This window comes from Pempheris klunzingeri, chromosome 5 (assembly GCF_042242105.1).
Source record: "Pempheris klunzingeri isolate RE-2024b chromosome 5, fPemKlu1.hap1, whole genome shotgun sequence".
NCBI lineage: Eukaryota > Metazoa > Chordata > Actinopteri > Acropomatiformes > Pempheridae > Pempheris > Pempheris klunzingeri.
Window position 1 is genome coordinate 26637969 of NC_092016.1, and position 22133 is coordinate 26660101.

At 40.3% G+C, this 22133-nt stretch overlaps 1 protein-coding gene across 1 annotated transcript in view; it reads right to left on the reverse strand.

The window, feature by feature from the left end:
- The window catches only part of LOC139201027 (NT-3 growth factor receptor-like), a 141241-nt gene that overhangs the window by 52174 nt on the left and 66934 nt on the right, over nt 1–22133 (reverse strand). Inside the window, exons 9-10 of the mRNA XM_070830234.1 lie at nt 22011–22060; nt 20349–20451 (exon numbers count right to left, since the gene is read on the reverse strand). Coding sequence (XP_070686335.1) covers nt 20349–20451; nt 22011–22060 — 153 coding nt within the window. The remainder of the gene's footprint in view (nt 1–20348; nt 20452–22010; nt 22061–22133) is intronic.

The following is a 22133-nucleotide window of genomic DNA, read 5'->3' on the forward strand; positions in this document are numbered from 1 at the left end:
TAATTCAATTCTGTTAATTTCAGGCCACATCAAAAGACATGAATCCCTGGGTTTATGCATCAAACACAAAATGAAAACAACAAGGATTTGAATTGCAAATTGGATTTCAGTTTCTCAAGTGAACATGAACTGCCATACAGGCCAGCAAAGTTTTAGTTTTAGATTTTAGAAATTCTTGTGAATAAAGCTGTATTCTCGAGTGTTGAAAGTTTGTGTTTGTGTTTGAATGAGGAACTCAGCCACTGAACAGCATCTGCAGGAAAACTCCACTGGTGACCTGCAGGAATTTCACCTGGAGCCAAAGGTCAACGTCATGCCAGAGGTCGATGATATACAGAGAGGAGTCATGACTATGTCAGGTCAGGTTTTCCTGAATGTTTTAGCTCTACAAACACCTGTAAACCCTTTCAGTTTGGGGGTGTTTCCTGTTGGTGCTTCCTTTCATACTCTCAAAATACAATTTTTTAGCTTAGAGCTAAACTAAATTTGTTAGAAAGCTGTCAGCCTGGAGAGTAGCATAGATCAGTATGAAGATTCAACACGAGTCTTGCTGTGTAATGCTGACCTTTGAGCCTCAGCCTCAGAGCATGTTTGAAGGTTTCTAAATCAGCATAATAAGGGGCTACACACATGGGACCAACTGTTATAGAGAGCTCTTGACCTCAGGTATCATGTGAGGCAACAACTGGGTGGGTTGTCAAATATGAGTAAAATAGAATTGTCCCATGCAGTTTGATACAAATCAGCACCACAGTTGTAGGTTTCTGTTTAAGATTGCGAATAGGGTCATAAAAAGATATATCTAAGGAACATATCACATATCTATCTAGTAAACCTGAACTGGATCTAGATGATGTATGTTAACAAAAAGTAAAATGTTGGTTTAATTCACATATTTAAGCGATTTATTCTAGAAAGTTAGTGGTTAGTGGTTAAGTCTAGTGGTTATTGTTAAAAAACGAATAGAAAATGAGAAATAAGAGCACAGCTTCTGTGCTCTCAGGTTCTATGTGAAAAATAATCCCATAGAAATGCTTTAGTTTGAAAATCGTGCTGAGGGACATGAAAAAAATTAAATTTGTGTCCACGGACGCAAATCTATAGATTACATTTTGTGGCTACTTCATGAACTCGGGGTTGTTGTTTTCCACTGACATTGTTTCCGTGGTGGAGGCATGTTATTTTAAATGAAATGACAGGAAGTCAGCGGAGCATTCAGGTCCAGTCAGGACTAACAGCTACACCACTGTGGTCCAACAATCGGTCCAAACAAAAGAACTAAGTAAGATTCGCTGACTACTTTTCTGCATAGTGAATATATGTGTCATTGGGTTTCAATCACAGAGCATGGGGTAAGTTTACATCCAGGGCTTTCTGCCAGAATGAGTTCAGGAAATCAGGTGATGTAGTTTAAAGTCCGACAAACTCCACATCAAACATTTGGTGAGGTCATGGTGGGTGAAGGGGTTGAACATTTTATCTAAGAAACACAGGTTTGAATCCTGGGTTGATAAAGATCTTTAGGGTTTGCTTTTTCAGGGTTTAGAGTAATTATTTTAGTGTTTAGAGTTACTTTTGGGTTACTTTCCAAGTTTATTGTGGTTTAGAAACTGAAATGCACATGATGTTGAATCAGCTCACAAACAACAAAAACTCTGGACGTCCAGATGAGATTAGTAGCTTTACAATTTGTCTTGACAAACTATAAAATATCTGCATTAAGTCACTCTGAGACAACATTTAATCGGTCGCTCACTTCTAGAAATAATACAGAGCAAAATGAAAAAGTAATACTTTATGGTGTAATCTACTGTAAATTGAGCCTTCTAATAAAAGAGCTGCTTTATCAGTCATGATTGAAGGCTCTGTGTTGTAGGAAAAGGCATTTTCAGATGTTAATTACACAAACATTTTCCTGCCATACCTCCCCTTACCCATCACTAATCATGCACTCCCACTTCTAACTAGGAGCACATGCCTGCTCTGAAAAACACGGTCAAGCAGGAACTTTGCATCACTGCTATGAAAAAGGTGGCCTGTCTTGTACAGGCAACGAGAGACGAGACAGACCAATGGGGGAGCTCTGCTTTCTGGGGATTGCAGGGTTTAGGGGTGCCACACACAGACCAGCTGGGTCCAGGGGTGCATTTAGCACATAGGTGTGACTTCAAAAGAAACATGTAGTCCCCACTATCCTGAAATGGTGGGGGCCCAACAGATGTCTCTTTCGGGTTTTACTCTTGAGAAATGTTTATTGTTTCCCCCAACAGTGAAATGAAATATACTATATACTACGAGCTGCTAACTAGCAAGGACCAAAGGACAAAGAACCACAACCTTCTTCCAGCCTGGTTCATCAACAGGCTGAGAAAGCAGCACACTGAAGGACCTTCTTCTTCCCTTTGAGGACTGGGAACAAACTCTAACTGGGTATATATAGCATAGCATTACTGTATACATGGCTAAGCAATGGTTTAACCTGTTAGGATCCTGTTTTCTGTCTCCCCTGCTCTGTCTCCCTCTACCTGCCACCTGAGCAGAGGTTACCTCCAGGTCACTCCGCCCACACACCTGCAATTCACACACAACTGACACCAATTTCCAATCAAGCCACCCATTCCTTCCCTGCCTACATAAGCCCAGCCCAGATCACCACTCCCTGCCAGATTGTCCCTTGCACTTGGTACACTTCAGGCTCCTTTCTCCAAGACTACTTGTGATTTTGCTTGTGTTTGCTCTCTGTCCTGGTTCTGGTTTTTGTCTCCCTCTCCTGTCTGCTCGCCCAGGTCTCCGTCCCGCTCCTGCTCCCTGTTCCACCTGGTTGTCTTCCCTGGTCCCCACCCCAGTCCTTCTTCCCGCTAGCCCCTTTTCCCCCGACCTTGCTCCTATCTGTTTGTGTAAATAAACCCATCTGTCTCCCAACCACCCAGTTGTTCTGTGTCTGCATTGTGGGTTCAGCCGGTTTTGTTCCGCACAACATAACCTGGTTAATGTATTGGTATTGATTTGCTTTAATGTTCACTGAGTTTGATTATTGTGATGTGTTGTAGTTTACTGTGCAGCCATAAAGTTAAGTTGAGGTTAGTTTGCTCACACAGACACAGAGTCTACAGACTAACTATCCTCTCCTAACCTGGTACCTTTATCTACACACTCACACATACAGTTTTACAACAGGCCTCGACTGAGAGACGAAGCTAAACTAACAGCTACAGCACTTAGCTTTCCTTTGTCTTTCTCTGACCCACACACCAGGGGGTCTGGCAATCATTATTTGGGTTCTCCCACCTTTTATGGTCCTCTATCTCACATTCCTCTTACCCCTCCCACACACGCACACACTCCCTATTGTTTGTTAGTTAGTCATAGTCACACTTAGATTAGTTTTGTTTATGATTGATTTTGTTATGTTTTAATAAATGTTTTAATCCACACGCTGTCTTCTTTAATATTGTACAAGAGTGAATACTGCCAACCTCTACTCTGTCAAGAACAAGACAGCTAGCTGTCAATATGGTAATTTTGGTTTGAGTTATTAAGTTAATTATTAATCTTAATTGATGTCTTAGTTATTTTATGAGACTGAATCAAAATTAATTAAACTCTTTTTCCTCGTTTATTGAGGTGGTGCCCCAATCGAGGTGGACTTTACACTAAGGCCCATTAATTTAAATGATTATTATTAATTATCTTTGATAGTTATTAATTATTTCTGACCTGCCCCATACCAGGCACTAAATCCCAACACTAAATATTTAAATAATTTTGTTATTAAATACACTAATTAGGAAAAGGAAAATGATCTGTTGAAATCATGAATGTAAAAACAAAGAAATAAAAAGGCTGTTGGCTTTTAATGGTTGGGGGAAAATATTCATGTGTAATAAAGTTGTTTCACTCTAGCTAAAGTCACTGAATTAAAACAATAAACAGTATTTATTCCCTCAGTTGTACTAACACTTGATTACTTCCTAAAAAACTGGTAAAAGGTGTGACTGTTTAAACAACTAGTAGGGAGTCATGATTTAATCTGATGTCAATTAAAAACCTCGGTCACGAGCATTTCTTGCAGTAGCCAGTGGCTTGTGGAGTAGCTAGTTTTAAATGTGCCCCTATCATTTTTTTTTCTCTCCCTGAATTGAGTCCACCGTGCTGTGCAGCACAGCAAACAACACTGAAGTGTGACAATACAATTAAAATCTTCTTCAAATTGTAAATATAAAGCCTACCTGAGAAGACAAGGTGAAACACAGTCCTGTTGACCATAATTACAAGGAATTTGTTTGTAGAGATAAAGCAGCGATTGATAAAATAACACTTGTTCCCCTTTCATTAAAAAATTAGAGGACTTGTAAACAAAATTACAAGATCTCATGGAGATTTTAACAACCACAATCGTCTTGAGTATGAGAATGAGGTACTATTTCACAAATTTAATCTATTCTGTCAATAATTTTCTCTCAATTTTTGCTCCTGTCTTCTCTAGTTAGACCCTGGTACTAAGCGGACAAGACAAGGTGATTACCACTGCTGCCTCATAGCAGGATGCTTCAAATCTGCTGGCCTGCTGGTTTACTGTTTGAAACTTGGGCCTTTCTGTGTGGAGATGGCATGTTCTCCCTGTTAATGTGAGTGTGAGCGTCAGTCTGTCTCTATGAGTCGGCCCTGTAATTGACTAGCCAGTCCAAGGTGTACCCCACCTCTCACCAATGGCGCTTTTCCACTAGCACCTATTTGGCTCGACCTGTAGGGTTTTCCACTAGGTGATGGTACCTGGTACCAGGTACTTTTTTAGTACCTACTCGGCCGGGGTTCCAAGCGAGCTGAGTCGAGCCGAAAATGTAATTGTAATGGAAAACGAGTCGAGTCGAGGCGAGGCGAGTAGAGCTAAAACTGTGTAATGGAATAGTGTCAGCTGCGATTGGCTCCAGTCAAAGTGTAGACAATGGATGGATGGATGGAGGACATAAGCCTTTTCCTCGCAGTATTTACTATCCCCTTATTTCTACGTAAATGATACCCCCCTCCCCTTTTACATTTTAAGACATTATCTGAGTTTTTAGAGGAGCGGCTCCCAGGGAGTGGACCAGTGCCACAGGGCCTTTGGAGTGCTGCATTTCAAAAGGTAACCTTCCTGTTCCTAGAATCCACCCTGAAGAGCTAGCAGATATTGGATGGCTTCAACAATTCCCATCCAATCCACACTCTCTTCTTTCCTGTCCTGCCATCGTTCCACTTTTTCTTTTAGAATTTTAACTTTTAACTTTTAACAGATAAGAGTTGTGCAATCACAAAACAACAAAATTGATCTGAAAGTCTGAGAGATAGAGACTGAAGGAAACAGGCAGAACAAAGAGTCACAGCCATATTCTTCTGTAAGTTGTCCTGATTTGATTAACTTATATTGCACAGAAAATAAACTTGTATCACTGTTTATCTGTGAAGAAGGCATTACAGTAAGTAACACAGCCTTTACCCTAAGATTCTGATTAGGGATTGATCATTTTCAAACAATGGCCTTTCTAAAATGAGCACTAGTGAAAGTTACTATATTCTGTTATGATCAAAGAGCTGATACGCAGACAGATGGTTGGACATGCTAATCCAGTTTTCTTTGTGAAAGCAGTGCAATACTTGGAAACACTGTGGCGTGCGTGGAGATCATAGAATATGATTCTTGGGTTGATTGATTCACCTAGATGAGCGTCTCACCTCAGAATGATGCAGGTGGTTTAAAGCAGACCATAGGGGACAAGACCAGAGAATCACAGGGTTTGTGTTCTGTCACAGACCAACAACTAATGTTGGCTTTTCCTAATCCCAGTTTAAGGTTGTGGAGAATATGTCATCATTACGCGTGACAAGGTTACGCCATGCAGGTTGTATGAATGTCGGTGAAAGAGAAAACAAAACGTGACCTCCTTTCAAATAGTTCATATTAAACTGATGTGGACCACTAACTTGCCTCGTGGTTCTAACTCCCGTGTGTCAGAAACAAAGGTGTGATGTTTATAAGTGTGATGAAGGGTCACAGAACAAATGTAAATTTACATGAACATTGAAATGACAACCTGATGATTATTTTCTGTTTCTTACCAACAGTTACCATTGGTTTCTTTCTTTTCCTAACCCTTCGTTGTCTGTTACAAAGATCTTTCCCTGAGCCTATGTGAGGATTTTTTTTGCAGCCGTTGAACATAACAGTACATTGTGAACTAAACAGTTATCAGCTGTGATGAAAGCCTCTGAGTGGTGAGCTGGATGCATTTTTGAAGCTGTGTCTCGTGCAGATGATGATGATAATGGTACTTCTAAGAGGCAGAAAAAGCTCATTTCTGTTATCACGCACTCACAAACAAATGTATGTCCTTGGCATCCTCTTTGCTCATCTCACTGTCTGTTGTATGGGATTATTTTGGTTTGTCTTTTGACTTACTGAATGCTTTAATTGTTTTCAGATCTCCCCTAAGCACCTTGAGCATCTACCATTTGGAGTATCGGGGATGTAGGCCGTGATATTCTACCACTTCCAGAAGTCAGGGTGTGTAAATGCAGATGTTAGTGTTGCATTATGGATTACACTTAGTGTATGGGCAGTTTCTCTGAATGCTTTCTGAATGGAGATGAGTGGCTGAGCCTGCAGTCAAGGAAGCCATGTAGGGAAATCAGACCTTTTTAATCATGCATCTGTTTTGTTTTATTTCCTGCTGTTTCCTGGACACTCTCTCTCTCTCTGACACTTAAATTGACATTTTGACATTTCATACTTTTGTGTTGTTCTCCTTTCTGTTAATGTCTTTGGCACCTCTCACCTCATACTGACAAAATAGTCCCTTTTACCTTTTACATTCACTGTACTTTTCACTAATGAAGGCAAATGCTTTCATGATCCTTAATAGGACACCATTTTGCAATTAATTTTTCCATAATCAGAATTATTTTAGTATAAGTGTAGGGAAGGCTGTATCTCCATATGTATGATGGGATGCTAAGCAAAACATCAAAAATATGATGTGTGTTAAATATGATATGACAAGGTAACGGTCAAACTCCTATATCACCTCAGGAACTAGGGTTGGCCAATTAATTAAAAAGTTACAGAAACATACATTATGACTCTCTAACTCAGCCTTTCTGAAGCGTGGAGCCACAGCACCCTGGGGTGTTCTGACATTTCACACATGCATTAAAAATCTATCCAAAAAACTATAGCTAGAACTTATAATAAACATGTGTACCATTAGTTGCGTCAATTACATGGTTGGTGCACACAAACTAGCATGGAACAGTTCTTGAATGAATCAGATAACTCAGAATGTGATCATTGTCATCCTTCACCGGTGGTAATGTTAGCCCAGCAGTGCAGCAAGTTTTCAGAAAATTAACAGCTCTTTGAAAACTAAAGAGTTAAACCACATTTACAATAATTATTATGATTATTGTGATAGTTGTAAGAGTTGTGAACTAGAACCTTTTTTTACCTCAACTTTCCTGAAATGTCCCTAAAAGTGTTAGGATTTCCCTATAAAAAAGTTTATAGATTAGATTCATACAAAAATATTCCATTTCAGGCATCTCTTCTGACCCACTGATCAGACACACTTTTTTGGTCCCTACCCAAAACTCATGAAAGTCCAGGTTTACAGGACACGGTTAATACAGTGAGTGGTATCAAGACCCTTGCCTTCAGCTCAGTCTTCAACACAGCTGTCCAGCACCAGCACCAAGAAGCAGAAGTCTTTATGAACCTGTCTCGATATTCTGCTGACCACAATTACATACAACCAAGATGGCGCCGTGAATGGCAGCCTCAGTACTGTGCTCTCTCTTACTTTTTCTTTTGTCTGCTTACAGACACGAGAGCAGTGGAAAAACTGAAGTCAAGTTCCTTTTATGTGTTCACATACACAGGAAGAGGAGCCAATAAAAGCTCCTCTTCCACTGTGTACTTTTTACCTGCACAAACCACTGACAGGGCCAGACCAGCATGCAAACTGCACCTCCAAAATCTGCCATTTTGACCCGAGCAACATAGGTGGTGGTGCTAACCTAGCTTTTCTGTCGTTTACCAACTTTACAAATGTAGATCGATCATGCTAAAAACCATGTAATTTTAACTGATGCAAGATGATGCTCGTAATGCAGCAGTTGCATGATATGAACGGACAAATAATTGGCAGTGCAGGGAAATGAAAACAACGGGGGGTTTTCTTCCTCAGGCTGAACTTATCACAGTCTGGAACAAGTCTGTCAGACTGCTGATGTTCATGGAAAGATGACTTAAAACAGCACAAGCATAACAATGTTTATCAGATCACACTGACAGTGTTGCACCCTTTGAGTTTCATGGTGTTACTGTTATGATCAAGTTTAAAATTCTACTAACAAAAGTGTTGAATATGAAATGTAGGGTGTCTCTCCATCAAATTGTTAATTCACTTAGAAAGTATCTATAAAAAGTATACAGTCAGAGGGATTGTGAATGGATGCAACAGAAAGGTAAATATGGATGAGAGCATCAAATCCCCTCACATCAACCATTATTAGTGTGAATGCTGCAACACAGCATTCATTTTAAAATTTCAGTTATAATTAAACAAAACGCTGAGTAACGCTATAAATCGATTCCCACTCCCACAAGAGCCAACCAAAACATGAACCAAGATGTTCTCACAGTTATTTATGCAAACAGGTTACTGTCTGGAGGCCTGTTCTGTACATTTCTGTCAGTTTAATTCATCCCATGAGGAACAGTTCTGCTCACCATAGAGCATTCTGTTCCTGTTTGGTTCCAGTCAACCCCCACTGCTTCCTATTCACACTTTCAGTCAAAAGAAGTATGTTGTTATAGAAAGTCTTTTCTCAGCAGCTTTATATTTAGAGTAGATCATTTGCATATGGCATGTGCTGTGTAGGATGGACTGGCTGGTCTGTCCATCCAGCATTTTGGTCAGCTTGAAGGTGCAAGTTGCCAGCTTGCCATATACATTCATATTGGCATATTCATACTGTTCTCTAGTATAGTAAAGCAATGCCCAGATTGTAACAGGTTGCATATGTCTTGGAGCTAGGACAATCTCAAACAGTGTTACAGTCCAGATCAGATTATTTTTAGAAATCAAATTCACCAGGCTCTACACAAGAAAGGATTTGACAAAATGTCAGAAAAGCAAATATCATTTTCACTGGCGACTTCTTTTTTCCTATCTCAGCAATGATATTGTAACTCCCTCTGATTTACCTTGTAACCTCTTTGGAGGGCCCGACCCCCAAGTGGAGAACCACTGCTCTACAGACACCCTCAGGACAAACTCTATATTTCAAGCACACAATGGGTAACGCAAAGAATCACAAAAATCAGATGTTTGGTAGTCAGTCTGCAGTTAACAAACATCATTTGTTTGAATGCAAGATTTGTCAAAACCGCACTTTTCATTTCCAAGAAGCTGCCATATTTCAAGCCTTGAAACTCAATCAAATATCATAATAATAATGTTTTTTTTCAGCAAAAGCCTTTAAAAGGAAATTCTACAACAAAATGTGACATCTGGCTGCATTTTTCTTCTTGTACTAATGATACAAAAGAATGCATTCATCAAAAGAGCCTGTAAATAAAAACCAAATGGTCCCAATCTGGATTCATGGCTTAAAAACCAACGGATACTTTGCAGTGTGAATATGTCTGGGAATGACGCTGAGTTCAAGGACAAAAGTGACGGTAGCCCTTCCACTATGTAAACTGTTAAGTGCCATACATATGTACATACATATGCTTCCCCCACAGCCCTTGTTTCATGGAACACAAATATGCCTTCTTCAAAATTTGTTTTGAAGAAGGCATCACTCCCACAAGTTTCCACTGTAGATCCAAGCCAAGAAATTCTGTCACATCGAGTTTTTGCTGCCTTTCATGTATACAAGTTATTAGCCAAAGGCTTATATCAAAAGGGCAAAATCCCTGTGCCAGAAATGATTCCATACTGCCTCTCTCTGAACTCTGCTAATGTTCTCGCGAGCCAGTCATGAGGAAAGATGATAACTCTTTATTGAAATTGTAATGAGCCAGTTCCTTTTCCCATAGGCTTTCACTACTGAGAGCATTAACCAATGAAAATTCTGTCTGGGGAGATACCCAATGTATACGTGTGTGTGCATGTGTGTCTGTGTCTGTGAGTGTGTGTGTTTGTGTTTGTGGCACAAAGTATTAGTATTTAAATGTACATTAGATAAAGAAAGAGTGTAATTATGTGTGATGGTGCCATTTAAATGGTAATGAACGGGGGGGAATGGAGAGTCTTCCTTAAGGGAACAATCCCTTCATTCATCTGCTGTGGCTCATGGAGAACAGCAGTTTCTTGTCTTTTTTTCTCTCTTCTTGGGTATTGATTTCACTATCTTAATTAAGGAAGCAGAATTGCCCAAGCAGCATAAATGTAAAAGTATAATGACTGTAAAAGTACAACATACACACTCTACTAACCATAACCCAACAGTTGGACATGTATAATGTTGAATTAGATAATATAATACTCTTGTAATTGAGCAATGTGATACTGAATTCAAATTTCTACTGAGTGGAACTCATTCACATGATGCACTGCTTGTGGATGGCACTAGGACTACAAGTAATGATTCTTTTCATTATCAATGTGTCACTTACTGTTTCAATTCACTAATTAATTGTCTGACCTCTGAAATGATATAAAAATTACAATGACAAAATGTCATAATTTCAGGGAGTCCAGGGAGATGTCTGCAAATGCCTTGTTTTACTCAAATCCATTTGAGAAGCAGGAACAAACGTACACTTGGCATTTAAATGACTCAAACAATAACTTGAATTTGAATAGTCAATAGTCAATTGAATAGTCTCAGTCTGGATGATATTTTCTATCATCACAATCAACAAAAATGTTTATACTATTAATTTGCTCAGCTAATTATATTCAAAATGATATGTCATTGCTGCCTGATGTATGTTCAGTGGAGAATGATAGATAGATAGTGATTGAATGATTGATTGATTGAGGTCAATGTTTGGTAAAACAGTTGATGAGATTACATTTTATTGTTTTGTTGTATTGATGGCAAGTATGACAATGTAACTTCTATACAGTAGAGATACAGTGAAGCAGGCCCCGAGGAGGCTGTTTGGATTTTAATGAAACACCAGAGCAGATGGTAGTGTGATCTGGGACACAGAGAGACAGAAATAACAAAATGAAGAACGAGGAGAGAGACGCATGAGAGAAGAGCACAGGGGCATTCACCTTCTTTCTCTTTCACCACTTCTGTTGAGAGGTGAGTCAACACTTCAACCCAGTCCTGGGTGGCGATGTGTTCAAGTCATACAGTATGCTCTTAAGACTGACTCTGCTACAGTTGGAGACCCAGATAAGCACAAACTGGGGCACAAAGAAGTACTGGGGTACTCGGTACTCGGAAAACATGGCCAGCGTAGATCGATTCTAAAGACAGACTAATTACAACTGATTGGAAAAGGAGCTGACAGCATGACACACACAGACCTGAGAATATTTCCACATGGATCAGGACATTGATCAGATTGTACGAGGTGCTGCTGGTCCTGGTTGTACAGTGAAAAGATAAATTGCATCTTTAGAATGTGAAACAGATTCTGCTGTTTTCCAGAGTGTGGTTGTTATCTGTTTGAAGCCACATCTAAATAGCCCGGTGCATACTTTCCTGACCTCTCAGTTAGAGCTTATTCTGTATATGTCTGTTGTTGCCTTTGATAGCAGGTTAGCTATCAGCTTGTCTGACACTCCTCATAATATAATGAATTAATTACAGAAGCTCTTCAATCATTCAGTAAAATAATCAAGGTCTGACAGGCTGAATGTTTTTTTTTTTTTGGAGTTACATTAGAGTACAACAGTTCCACTGTTTTCTTCCAGTGGTATTTCACAGTCCAGCTAGCCTTTGGCTCTATCCTTCAGTAGTCTGTTTTGCCTCTGGCCAGCTGCTCATACACTTGCCACAGGAAATCAGAATCAGAATCAGAGTTACTTTAATAATCCCCAGGGGGAAATTGCTTTTTGTTACACACAGCTCCAAAAGAATAAGAATAAGAATACACTTCAAACACAAAGTAAAATATAAATATATAAAAGTATGAATAAAAAAAAAAAGATGTATTAAAAATTATTACAAATTATTACACAGAGCTAAATAATATAGTAGTTCCTTTTCAATCCTTCACAAAGCCTATTAGTGAGAATCTAAACGTCTGAAAGTCTCAGAGAAAAGACATTAATATGTAACACAGCCAGTGCTGTTACCGTTGGATGAAGATGAAAAAAAAGTTGTGAATGTGTGCAATCGTTCAGCCGTGAGAAGAGTTGCAGGTAAAGTCTGAGGTCACGTCCTGCTGCCCTGAGCAAATTCCCTTCATCTTCATCTCACTGTCTCAGCTTTCCACGCACTTCCTTTTCTACTCTAAGGTCCCTTCCATGCCTACCACTTTGAATTTACTTCTGTCCACTCAACTCCACTCAGTTCAGTGGCTGTTTTGATAGCATGGCACTTATGATTCAACTCAATGCTGAAAGAATTACATTCCCTTTGAAAAATAATTCAACAATCAGAAGAGGACGACCTGTCTTTTGTTGCCTGTCTCTCTCTCTCTCTTTTTGTCTCAGCCTGTCTTGAATTTCTCCTCTGCCTATCAATTCAAACAAAAAGACATGATAATGAAAGCCAAGCATCCCGTATATGTCAAGATAGTGTGGCTAAAACACCATCCATCACCTATTAAGTGACATTAATTCCACTGTGGGAGTCTCATTGAGCACGCCGTGGTGTCTCAGTACTTACAGTGAGGTTCAGTGGAGCGGCTGCATACAGACACACATGCTCATACACACTTATAGAATCAGGGAAGACAGCTTTGCTATCCTTGGAACTGAAATCATCACTGACTCATTGTAGTTCATATGATTGTAGTTCGATTATAAACAGCACTGAATGATCAACCTGGTGAGGTGAAAGTGGCCTCCAGGGCCCCCACAGTCACGGTGCAGCGATCGGCGATGTGTGTGTGTGTGTGTGTGTGTGTGTGTGTGTGTGTGTGTGAAATGTGCTTATTTTCTGCACAGGAGGAAACCGCTCACTTCGACTCTTCACATTTAATGAAAGCTCACGATGCAGACGTGTGTCATGTTGGGACCAAGGGCACCGGACTTGATGGTGGGTCAGAAGTACGTCCAGCCTTTAAACATGAGATTCATTTTGAAATTCAGCTATATGGAAGGCCTAAGAATAGTGCAGCAGTAAGCCTCATCTCCTAACCCCTGATGTAATCCATGAATTCACAGCATACAATATAGATGTGGCTTCCTGTCATGCATGCATCATGCAGGTGCTTGCTCCTTCACTCTTGACGGCTGAGTTGAAGACATGGGTGCCTCATTATAGTAAAAGGTGAGGGTACGTGATTAGTGACGGGTAAGTGGAGGTATTTTCATTTAATTAACACCTTGAAATGCCATTTCCAACGAGCCTTTAATCATGACCAATCGAGCTGCTCTTCCAGTATGAAGCTCCGTTTATATTGTTCCATAAAATCTTAGTTTTTCACTGTGATGTTGTAGTGATGCTTTTCTGTTGGGGTCATTCAAACTGAAGCGATTTAGATCAAGGGACTTCATGTATTTCGAGCTCAGGTTCTTTAGTAATCCGCTATATAAGGGCGGCTTCATACAGCAGCTTGTATCCATTATAGTGGTAATAACAAAAATGTATCACTGCTGTCAGCATTCCAGACCCACTGGCACCAGGCTTAGACATATGTGCTACACAGACAGGTGGTAAGAGATGAATCTATAAGCATATATACACAGACAGCCTAGCGCCATAAAAAAAAAAAAAAACCTTAAAAGAAATACACTACATGCTAAAAAAGTAAACCCTAAAGAATGCTAGCCAAATCCTGACCCCATACCCACAGAATGTGTGTGTGTGTGTAGATATATAGTTCTATATATAGTTTATAACCCCATCCTTCCAGATAGTGTTTACATTTAAACCCCTTCACCCACCACGACTGCACCACATGTGAGGACTTTGTCAGACTTAAAACTATGTCATCTGATTTCCTGCAGTCTGTCTACTAGAAATCCCTGAAGATAAACTTCTTCATGCTCAGTGATTGAAACACACAGATATTCAGGGACGCATTAACGTAGTCAGTCAGTGTGTCTGACGGAGTTCTGCTGTGTTTTGTTTGGACCACTGTGGTGTAGCTGTTAGTTCTGACTGGACCTGAATGCTCCACTGGGAAGCAGCACTAATGGGAGAGAGGACTTCCTGTCATTTCTGTGAAATAAAAGCCATTTTGTTTCTGGTAAACGCTTAAAAACACAGAATAACAACCGCAGTGTGCTTAGCCTAAACCAAACAGAGGATTTCAGTAGGTGGTAACAGTTTTAGCATGTGGGAAATGGAGCTGATTCCCTGAGAACTGTCTGGAGTTTATATAAGAAATCGGCTTCGGTAAGGACGGGGAATGTCATTTTAAAATCACCTAATACAAAAATACTGCTCAAATATTTTAAAATAGCAAAGTTGTCCGATCAAAAAGTGGGGGTGCTGCTGCTCGGCCTGCTTGATGGTCCTACTTGAGGGTAGATAATACTGGTAGAGCCGCATGTGTTACGCTCTTCCACCTCAACCCCAGACGGCAGATACTCTTATGTCAATAAAGCTTCAAAGAGACAGAGGGATGGAGAGAGAGACAGACACTGGCAGACAGACAGATAGACATCTGTCCATCCTCTCTGGACATTAAAAGACTAGTGGGTCGAAAAGTAGATTATCGTGTGATGAAGATGACAACGTTTCCTCCTGAGGAGAAAACAGAGATGTAATTTCCTCCAAAAGCAGAGGAACAGAGTGTATGAAGATGAGGATTTATGGAGACTTAATAGAATCATCAGTTCTTTGCTCGGCTCTGTGTTCTTTAAAAAGCATCCATTTTGAGAGTCTGAGACTCCATATCAACACACTTCATCTCTGTGTGCCGCAAGTCAAATGTCAGCCTTGTGTATGCGTGTATGCACGTGTGTGTGTGTGTGTCTGTGCGCTGTGCGTGTGTGTGTATGTCTGGAAGTGCACACCCTACAGGCAGTAATGTTGGTTGGCTGTAAGGCGGCACTAAATGAACAGATGGATGTAATCAACAGATGGTTGATATGGTGTTTCTGTGTGTGCCCTTAAGACATGGGGTCAGTGTGTGTGTGTGTGTGTGTGTGTGTGTGTGTGTGTGTGTGTCTGTGTGTGATTTTTCCAACTATTCACTTTCATCTTATAATAATATGATCTATATGTATGATGATATAAATGTATACATGGTACGTTTGCACTAAAGCGTCCTACAGCAGCAGAGGATGAAACTGTCATGGGAGCTCCCCACCAAACCAAACTAGAATTCATTTGTGAACGAAAAAAAAAATCTTTTGAAACAAGAAACCCAATATCAACGAAGTTAAAAAGGAATGAAGGAATGAAAAAAATCTGCTGGATGAGAAACTCAGCAGCAACAGAGTGGTGAGTGTTGTCATGGCAACTGTTTTTAATTAAATGTACTCATAATTCAAGAACAAAATATTTATTTGTCACATGCCCGATTTCTGCACAGGCTCCGTCTGTAGGACTCTGTGGATTACAAAGGTCTGATAAGGAGGTGGACAGGCTGGGTGCACCCAGTCTATTACAGTGCTGACACAGACAGACGGACAGACATACTCACACTCACAGTTACGGGTGACTATAAAAGGGCTTACTGGTTAGATAAGATTTAAACTGATTAAAAAAAAACTGCGTACGTAAAAATAAGCGAAGAAAATGGAACAAGCCGAGCAGAGTTCAGTCCCTGGAGCGGGTCCATCAGATGCTTTAACACTGTCTGACCTGTCCCAAGTCTTAGCCCAGTTATTGACAGTCACAGATGAGTGTGATTATGCATAGGTGCACACCACTGTATCATATTAGTTAACAAGTTGGGCAAAAAAGTCTTCTGTTTTCTGATATAACAAGATCAAGTGGTGTCTTTTACAATGAAAATTTCTTGTTCAATCAAAATAAATCTATCTCATAATGAGCTCCGTAATAACGTGAACAATAATTTATCATAACGTGAAAGAGATCTTATAAAAACACAATACAACAGAATTGACATAAATACAATGCCTTTGGTGTGGCTTCTTAGAAAGGCCCTATTTGTTTACTAACATAATATAAATTCAAGTAATCTCTCACAGAGCCCTTAGGTTTCATTCTAATTTTCAAATTTCACAAATTGCGTTGAACACCTCTTATTTTTTGTAATGAAGCTGCTTCAGTTGAGACATCATGCGCTTGAAGGATATAAAAACCTACTACAATGTTATTTAAAGTTATTCTGTGAAATACAGGTTAGACTAGTAGTCGATATTCCTAGATGAGGCCACTTCAGCCTCTCTGAGAGAGAGCACGCTCGCTCTAAAAGTGGATTAAAGACAATTGAACTTTGCCAATTTCAAGCTGTGGCTTCGTAAATTTGTAGATCACTTGTGTATATTTGTAGATTACTTGTGTGTAAATGAGGTGCCACTTCATTCATGTAAAAATCACTCCCATTAAAGGTCCTGCAGAAGAAAAGAGTATCCTTGTCCACTAAATGAGACACATTTGGTCCAAATGAAATGTAGCTGTCAGTCTTAGCTGAAGCAGGAAATCTTTTCCACCCAAACAGAGTGAGGACGTGGAAAAGCCAGGAATTTTGGATTCAACTGGATTCAATTTCAAAGAAAAACTGACTGATCCGCACTGGATCTTTTCCCTCTGTCATTCTTTTTGGATCAGCTGACCATGTCCATGGAGGAATTGCTGCGCTACTTATATATACACTTCATCGGTAATTATATTTTCAGACAGAAAAGGTGCCTTGACGTCATCTGTAGTTTCTCTTCCAGCTTGTCAAAGCAGTGGAAGCACTTCCATCTGTTTGTTCACAAAGATCACATTTACAAGCAAAGTAGGAAGCAAATATTCGTGCTATTATTATTCATGTATTAACTATTGTCATGTTTTTCAATGTTACCATATAGCTAATTATTAGTCACATTCCTATTGTCAGCACTATAGCTGCTGTTAGTATTTTAGTTGCTGTTTCTCTCTCTCTCTTTCTCTGTCCAACCTCCAGCCAACACGGACCCTGACAGAAAATGTGAGGTCGCCATCTTAGTTCCTTTTAGCCACAAGTGACACTTGATTTTTTTCCCCCACAAATGTTTCTGTTTGGTTAGTTCTGCCTTAAAGCTATTTGGTCTATTTTCCTCTAAATGCGACCATAATTTCCTAAATGAACATCATGTTGTGTTAAAGAAGACTGTAAACTAGCAACTAAGACCAAAACTCATTAGGAAAATGTTTACAGGGCTAATAAATCAGGTGACCGGAGGAGTTATTTCCTCATAAATGTCTTTACAATCAAAACTTTTTGCAACCAGTGGAGTTGCCCCCTGCTGCCCATTAGAAAAACTGCAGTTTGTGACAGCATTATAAGTGATTGTAACAGAAATGATTCAAATGACGGTTCATATGACTGTTTGCAGAAAAAAACGAACTATAAACACTATGATCATCTATCCTGGCCTCCTCAGTGAGCAGTTGATGACTACTGGAGGTTTAACCTTACTGTAGGTCACTTGACCTTGAAATTCTCTTTGCCTGTCTGTATGGTACTTTGGTGTCCAGCACAGTGAACAGGTGGGAAGAGAGGAACAGTCAGGTGGGGGGTTCATTCAGATGATGATTATGTGCAGAAATAATGGAATAATCTTAAAGAACTATTTAAAATTCATATAATAAATGGTGGAGGAAGACAAGAGGAGGACAACTGGTGGTGCTGCTGCGTTAAATTTGCACCGATTGAAATGAACCTGGAGTCGTGGTGTACTTAACTTCCCACAGGCCAATTTCATTCAAAAGAACTCGCTGGATGTGCAGAGGCAGGGGCTGGGGACCGCTCTATGAAAGCTTTCAGACATATTTACAGGGGAGTGCTGGAGATACACTTCAGGATTCCAAAAAGAAACTGGAAAACACAATCAAAGCCAGTGGGGCAAAATTGTGTTATTGTCAGTAGGCAAAATGAAGGTCTGAGTGAAGAGTAAGTGCAACAGATAGTGTTGTTGTTACTAACATGGCAGCGTTACAGCCTAATGTCAGACAGTACATGTTCTATTGTTCATCAGGCCTGGGTCAGGTCCCATTCTATTACCACAGGTCCCATGTCTGCTTATCATTAGATGAAATAACCAAGTGGATCCAATAAAGATCTGTGATCAGTGCTGATAATGAGAGAAATGCATGAGAGCTGTGTAACTTACTTGACAAAAGCAAACATGACATCAAGCAGCACCAGCAAGTGTGACATCCTTCTATTGGGCTACCGTGCTTCCTGTCATAGCCACACTGCGACACACCAGGCGGCTCTGAGGGCAAGTCTTCACAGCTTTCTGTTAGCTTTTCTATGATCTCATCCCAGAATGCTCCTACGTTTGTGATTAAGTTTCCGTTTTGTGACTTCATGTGCCATCGGAGGACAGATTTAGATAGTTGCTGGGAATGACTACTCTTTGTAAGAGCTAGGCTGATCGGCTATGTCTGTGCCGTTTCCCTATTTTCGATTTTTCCACTGCTTCACTTCACCAAGTGGCCACCACCGGGCCGTCTATCAGTCATGCCTCCACTCACATCACATCACATCACATCACATCACATCACATCGCTCTCAATGACACGCTGCCTCTTCCAGACCCGACCCCTTGCCCGGCAGCCAGCTCTCTGGTCCAAACCTCAGAACCGAAGAGTGCACGCTCTCAACGTCACACTCCCACTTCACAACCCAGCTGTGAGCAGCCCGCTACCAGTCCTGTAACCCCCTCTCCGGCCCAGACCAGGGCCCCACCAACTGCTTCATCTCCTCATCCCCAACTTCTCCCCAACTGCAGTAATAGTTGGTGATTCCATCATCAGAAATGTCTGCTTCCCTGGTGCCACTGTCCTGACATCCTGGTTAAGCTCTCTGGGCTGCTACACTCACTCCTGTCCACCATTACATGTGTACTACGATATGTGGGGGCATGTGATGTAGCTTGTCAGCAGCCTGACCTCCTCTAGAAGCCTGGACTTTCTGTTTCTGACAGAGACCTGGCAAAGGAGCATGGATCTCAGCTCCCTAATTGAACTCTGTCCACCAGATTGTTCTTTTATCAGCACTCCCTGGGCCACGGGCCGTAGCGGAGGACTCGCTGTGGTCTTTAAGAACTGTTTCCCTCATCGGACTATGAGCAATGGGGTGTACTCTTCATTTGAGGTGCAGATGACTAAGGTTGGGCAGTTAAATCAGTTTTGTTGTATTTTAATTTACCATCCCCCTGGTTTTAATAGCCCCTTTATGTCTGTTTTTAGTGGTTTATTCATCCTCTATTATTAGTTATTATGGTTGATAATATTCATGTTGATGACACTTCATGTAACTTTGCTGCTGAATTTCTTAATATCACTGATTCTTTTAATTTTGTTCAACACGTCTGGGTCCACATTAAGGGTCATACATCGGACCTTGTTTTTACGCTCGTTTTAAATATTGACTCCATTTGGTCTGAGGAGCTGCATGTTTCTGACCAAGAATGTGTTTTATTTTAAGTTTGATTCTGCCCAATAAACGTGCGCGTTGCTCTAGTAATTTAAACCACCTGTTAGAAGATAAATTCAATAAATTCAACTCGGATCCAACCAACTCTAACTCCAGGTCAGCTGAAATCTGTGAAACAATTTTTCCCTTTCTTTGATATTGAGAGCCTTGACAGATTTTAGGACACCTTGACATAGAAACCAGTCACAGGGAAAGACAGATGAAGGGAAAAAGAGGAAAAGAAGGAAGCCCATGAAGGACAAGAGACAGAAGGAAGCCAGACCAAGCAACCCTAAACCCTAAATCTGCCCTTCTATTATTTTTCCTTCTGTTCTGTCTTCCACTGATCGTGACTCTTCTTTGTTTCATTGAACTCATATTGTGCTTTCACTGTTTGCACAGCTGCGAGGGTCTTTATCGTCTTCATCCCTGCACCCTTCCTGTCATCATCAGACACATGCTTCTGCCCTTCATGCTTTTCATCCCTCTGTCTGTCCCTCCCCAAACTACGCAGTCATTTTTTGTCTTCTTTGGCAAAGCTTCAGTGTTGTGGTACTGACCTTCACAGCTCTTTGAGACTGATGAAAGGCATGGCAAATCTTCAGAAGGACAAAGCAAATAGATTGAGAGATACAATGCCTCTTACCCTTCATGCCAAACTTGGAGCGTCGTCCGTACTTGTTGATGAGAAGGAAGAGAACCACCAGCATCACACAAGCAAAGCCCGCCAGGCCTACTGCAATGGAGACCTACAATCGAGAAGGGGAAAGAGGACAAAAGCAAGCTGTTACCAGATCTCAGCTGGTCTTAAGGGTGGTGATGATGTTGGTCTGGACCCCTGTGGTCCAGAGTAAGACATTTCTACTACTATGCAAGAGATTTCCAGGAAATTTGCTGTGGATATTTGTTGTTCCCATAAGAAACCTAATGTTTAGTGACCCATTGTGACCCATTTCAACAACACAAGAAATTTCTAAATTCAAGCCACACTACTGGTGAAGATCCCCAGCGTGTTGTTAGTTCTATCTTACATTTTCATATTATATGGTGTAATCTATCATAGAGAATCACTATGTATCATAGAGGGTCACTAGAAGGGGCTTTAGATGTCTTCTTTTCTATATGTGAACTTTTTCATATTGTCATCCACCATTTCATATGAACTACACGTACACTTGAATTTGGATATTCTTATATACACACACACACACACACACACACACACACACACATACACACACACACACACTAACTCACTATGATCCCTCTCAACCTCAGCCTTGACAGTTATCTTTTCCCAGTCAATTACAGGAAAAAGATGAACTCAATTACATTTCTAACCAACTCTCAGGCTCACCAGCCATGGGGGATTTCTGCAGATAGAAGCACACAGCTGGCTGAGTGTGAGTATAGGAGAATAAAAAGCTGGGTTAAAATAGCACCCTCTGTTCACGACACTCAACACTTCTTTAGATAAATTGTAAAAAAAAAAAAATCATCTTCCTTGTTACACTTCTTTTTCTTCCTTTGCACACCACTGGTACTTGAATATAATGGTCATCATATTCCACAGTTTACATACAGACAGACAAGCAGGCAAATCTTATCTGCTGAGACTTCTTTGACCCTGTCTCCTATAAATGACGTGTGTATATGACTAAACTGTTTTGATAATCACGTTGTGGCGACAAACTGCTGCCTGGATTATGCTCAGAGACAACACTAAATTTATATATTGTGTTGGAGTGTCGTTAGGGAGGTGGTCGGGTGATTGGTGGGCTGTGACACCAGAGTCCAGCGTTCACGTCCAGAATGTTAATAAAAATAGTTGAGTCTCAAGTCAGTGCTCATATTTTCTGTATTAAAACAGACCCTGATCTTTCCCCAACCTTCACCAGGTACTGTCAGTGCCTGAACAGAACCACACAAAAGCTGAATGATGCTGTAGTCACTATGAGTCCATACTGGATTGCAAAATGAAACAAATGAGCAAATGAAATATGTTATCAGTGAACATTTTACTGGGTGGTTCAGTATCCATGGTATTAACAGGTACGTTTCCTCATCATGTTCATACATATGAACCTGAATCACAAACACAGACCTGGAGTTAATTTACATACGTTAATATCATTTTAAATCACAATTACATTAGTAGTGAGAAAATTTGCATTTAGAGATTTTCCTCATGTGAGCTGTAATTATTTCAGCTCTTCAACACTGGCTTTGATTTGTTACTTTAGTGATTTGTGCCAATGGGATAAAAACAAGCCAAACTGTTAACACGTTTAATATTTTAGTCACTCACCCCAAAAGTATCTTCCTCAGGTTTGTGAGTCTCTGTGGTCGGCGTTACTACTAGAAAAACACAAGAGGATGCAGACAGCAACAGTTGCTACACAAATCAATAATGAAAGCAGTATGAAAAAAA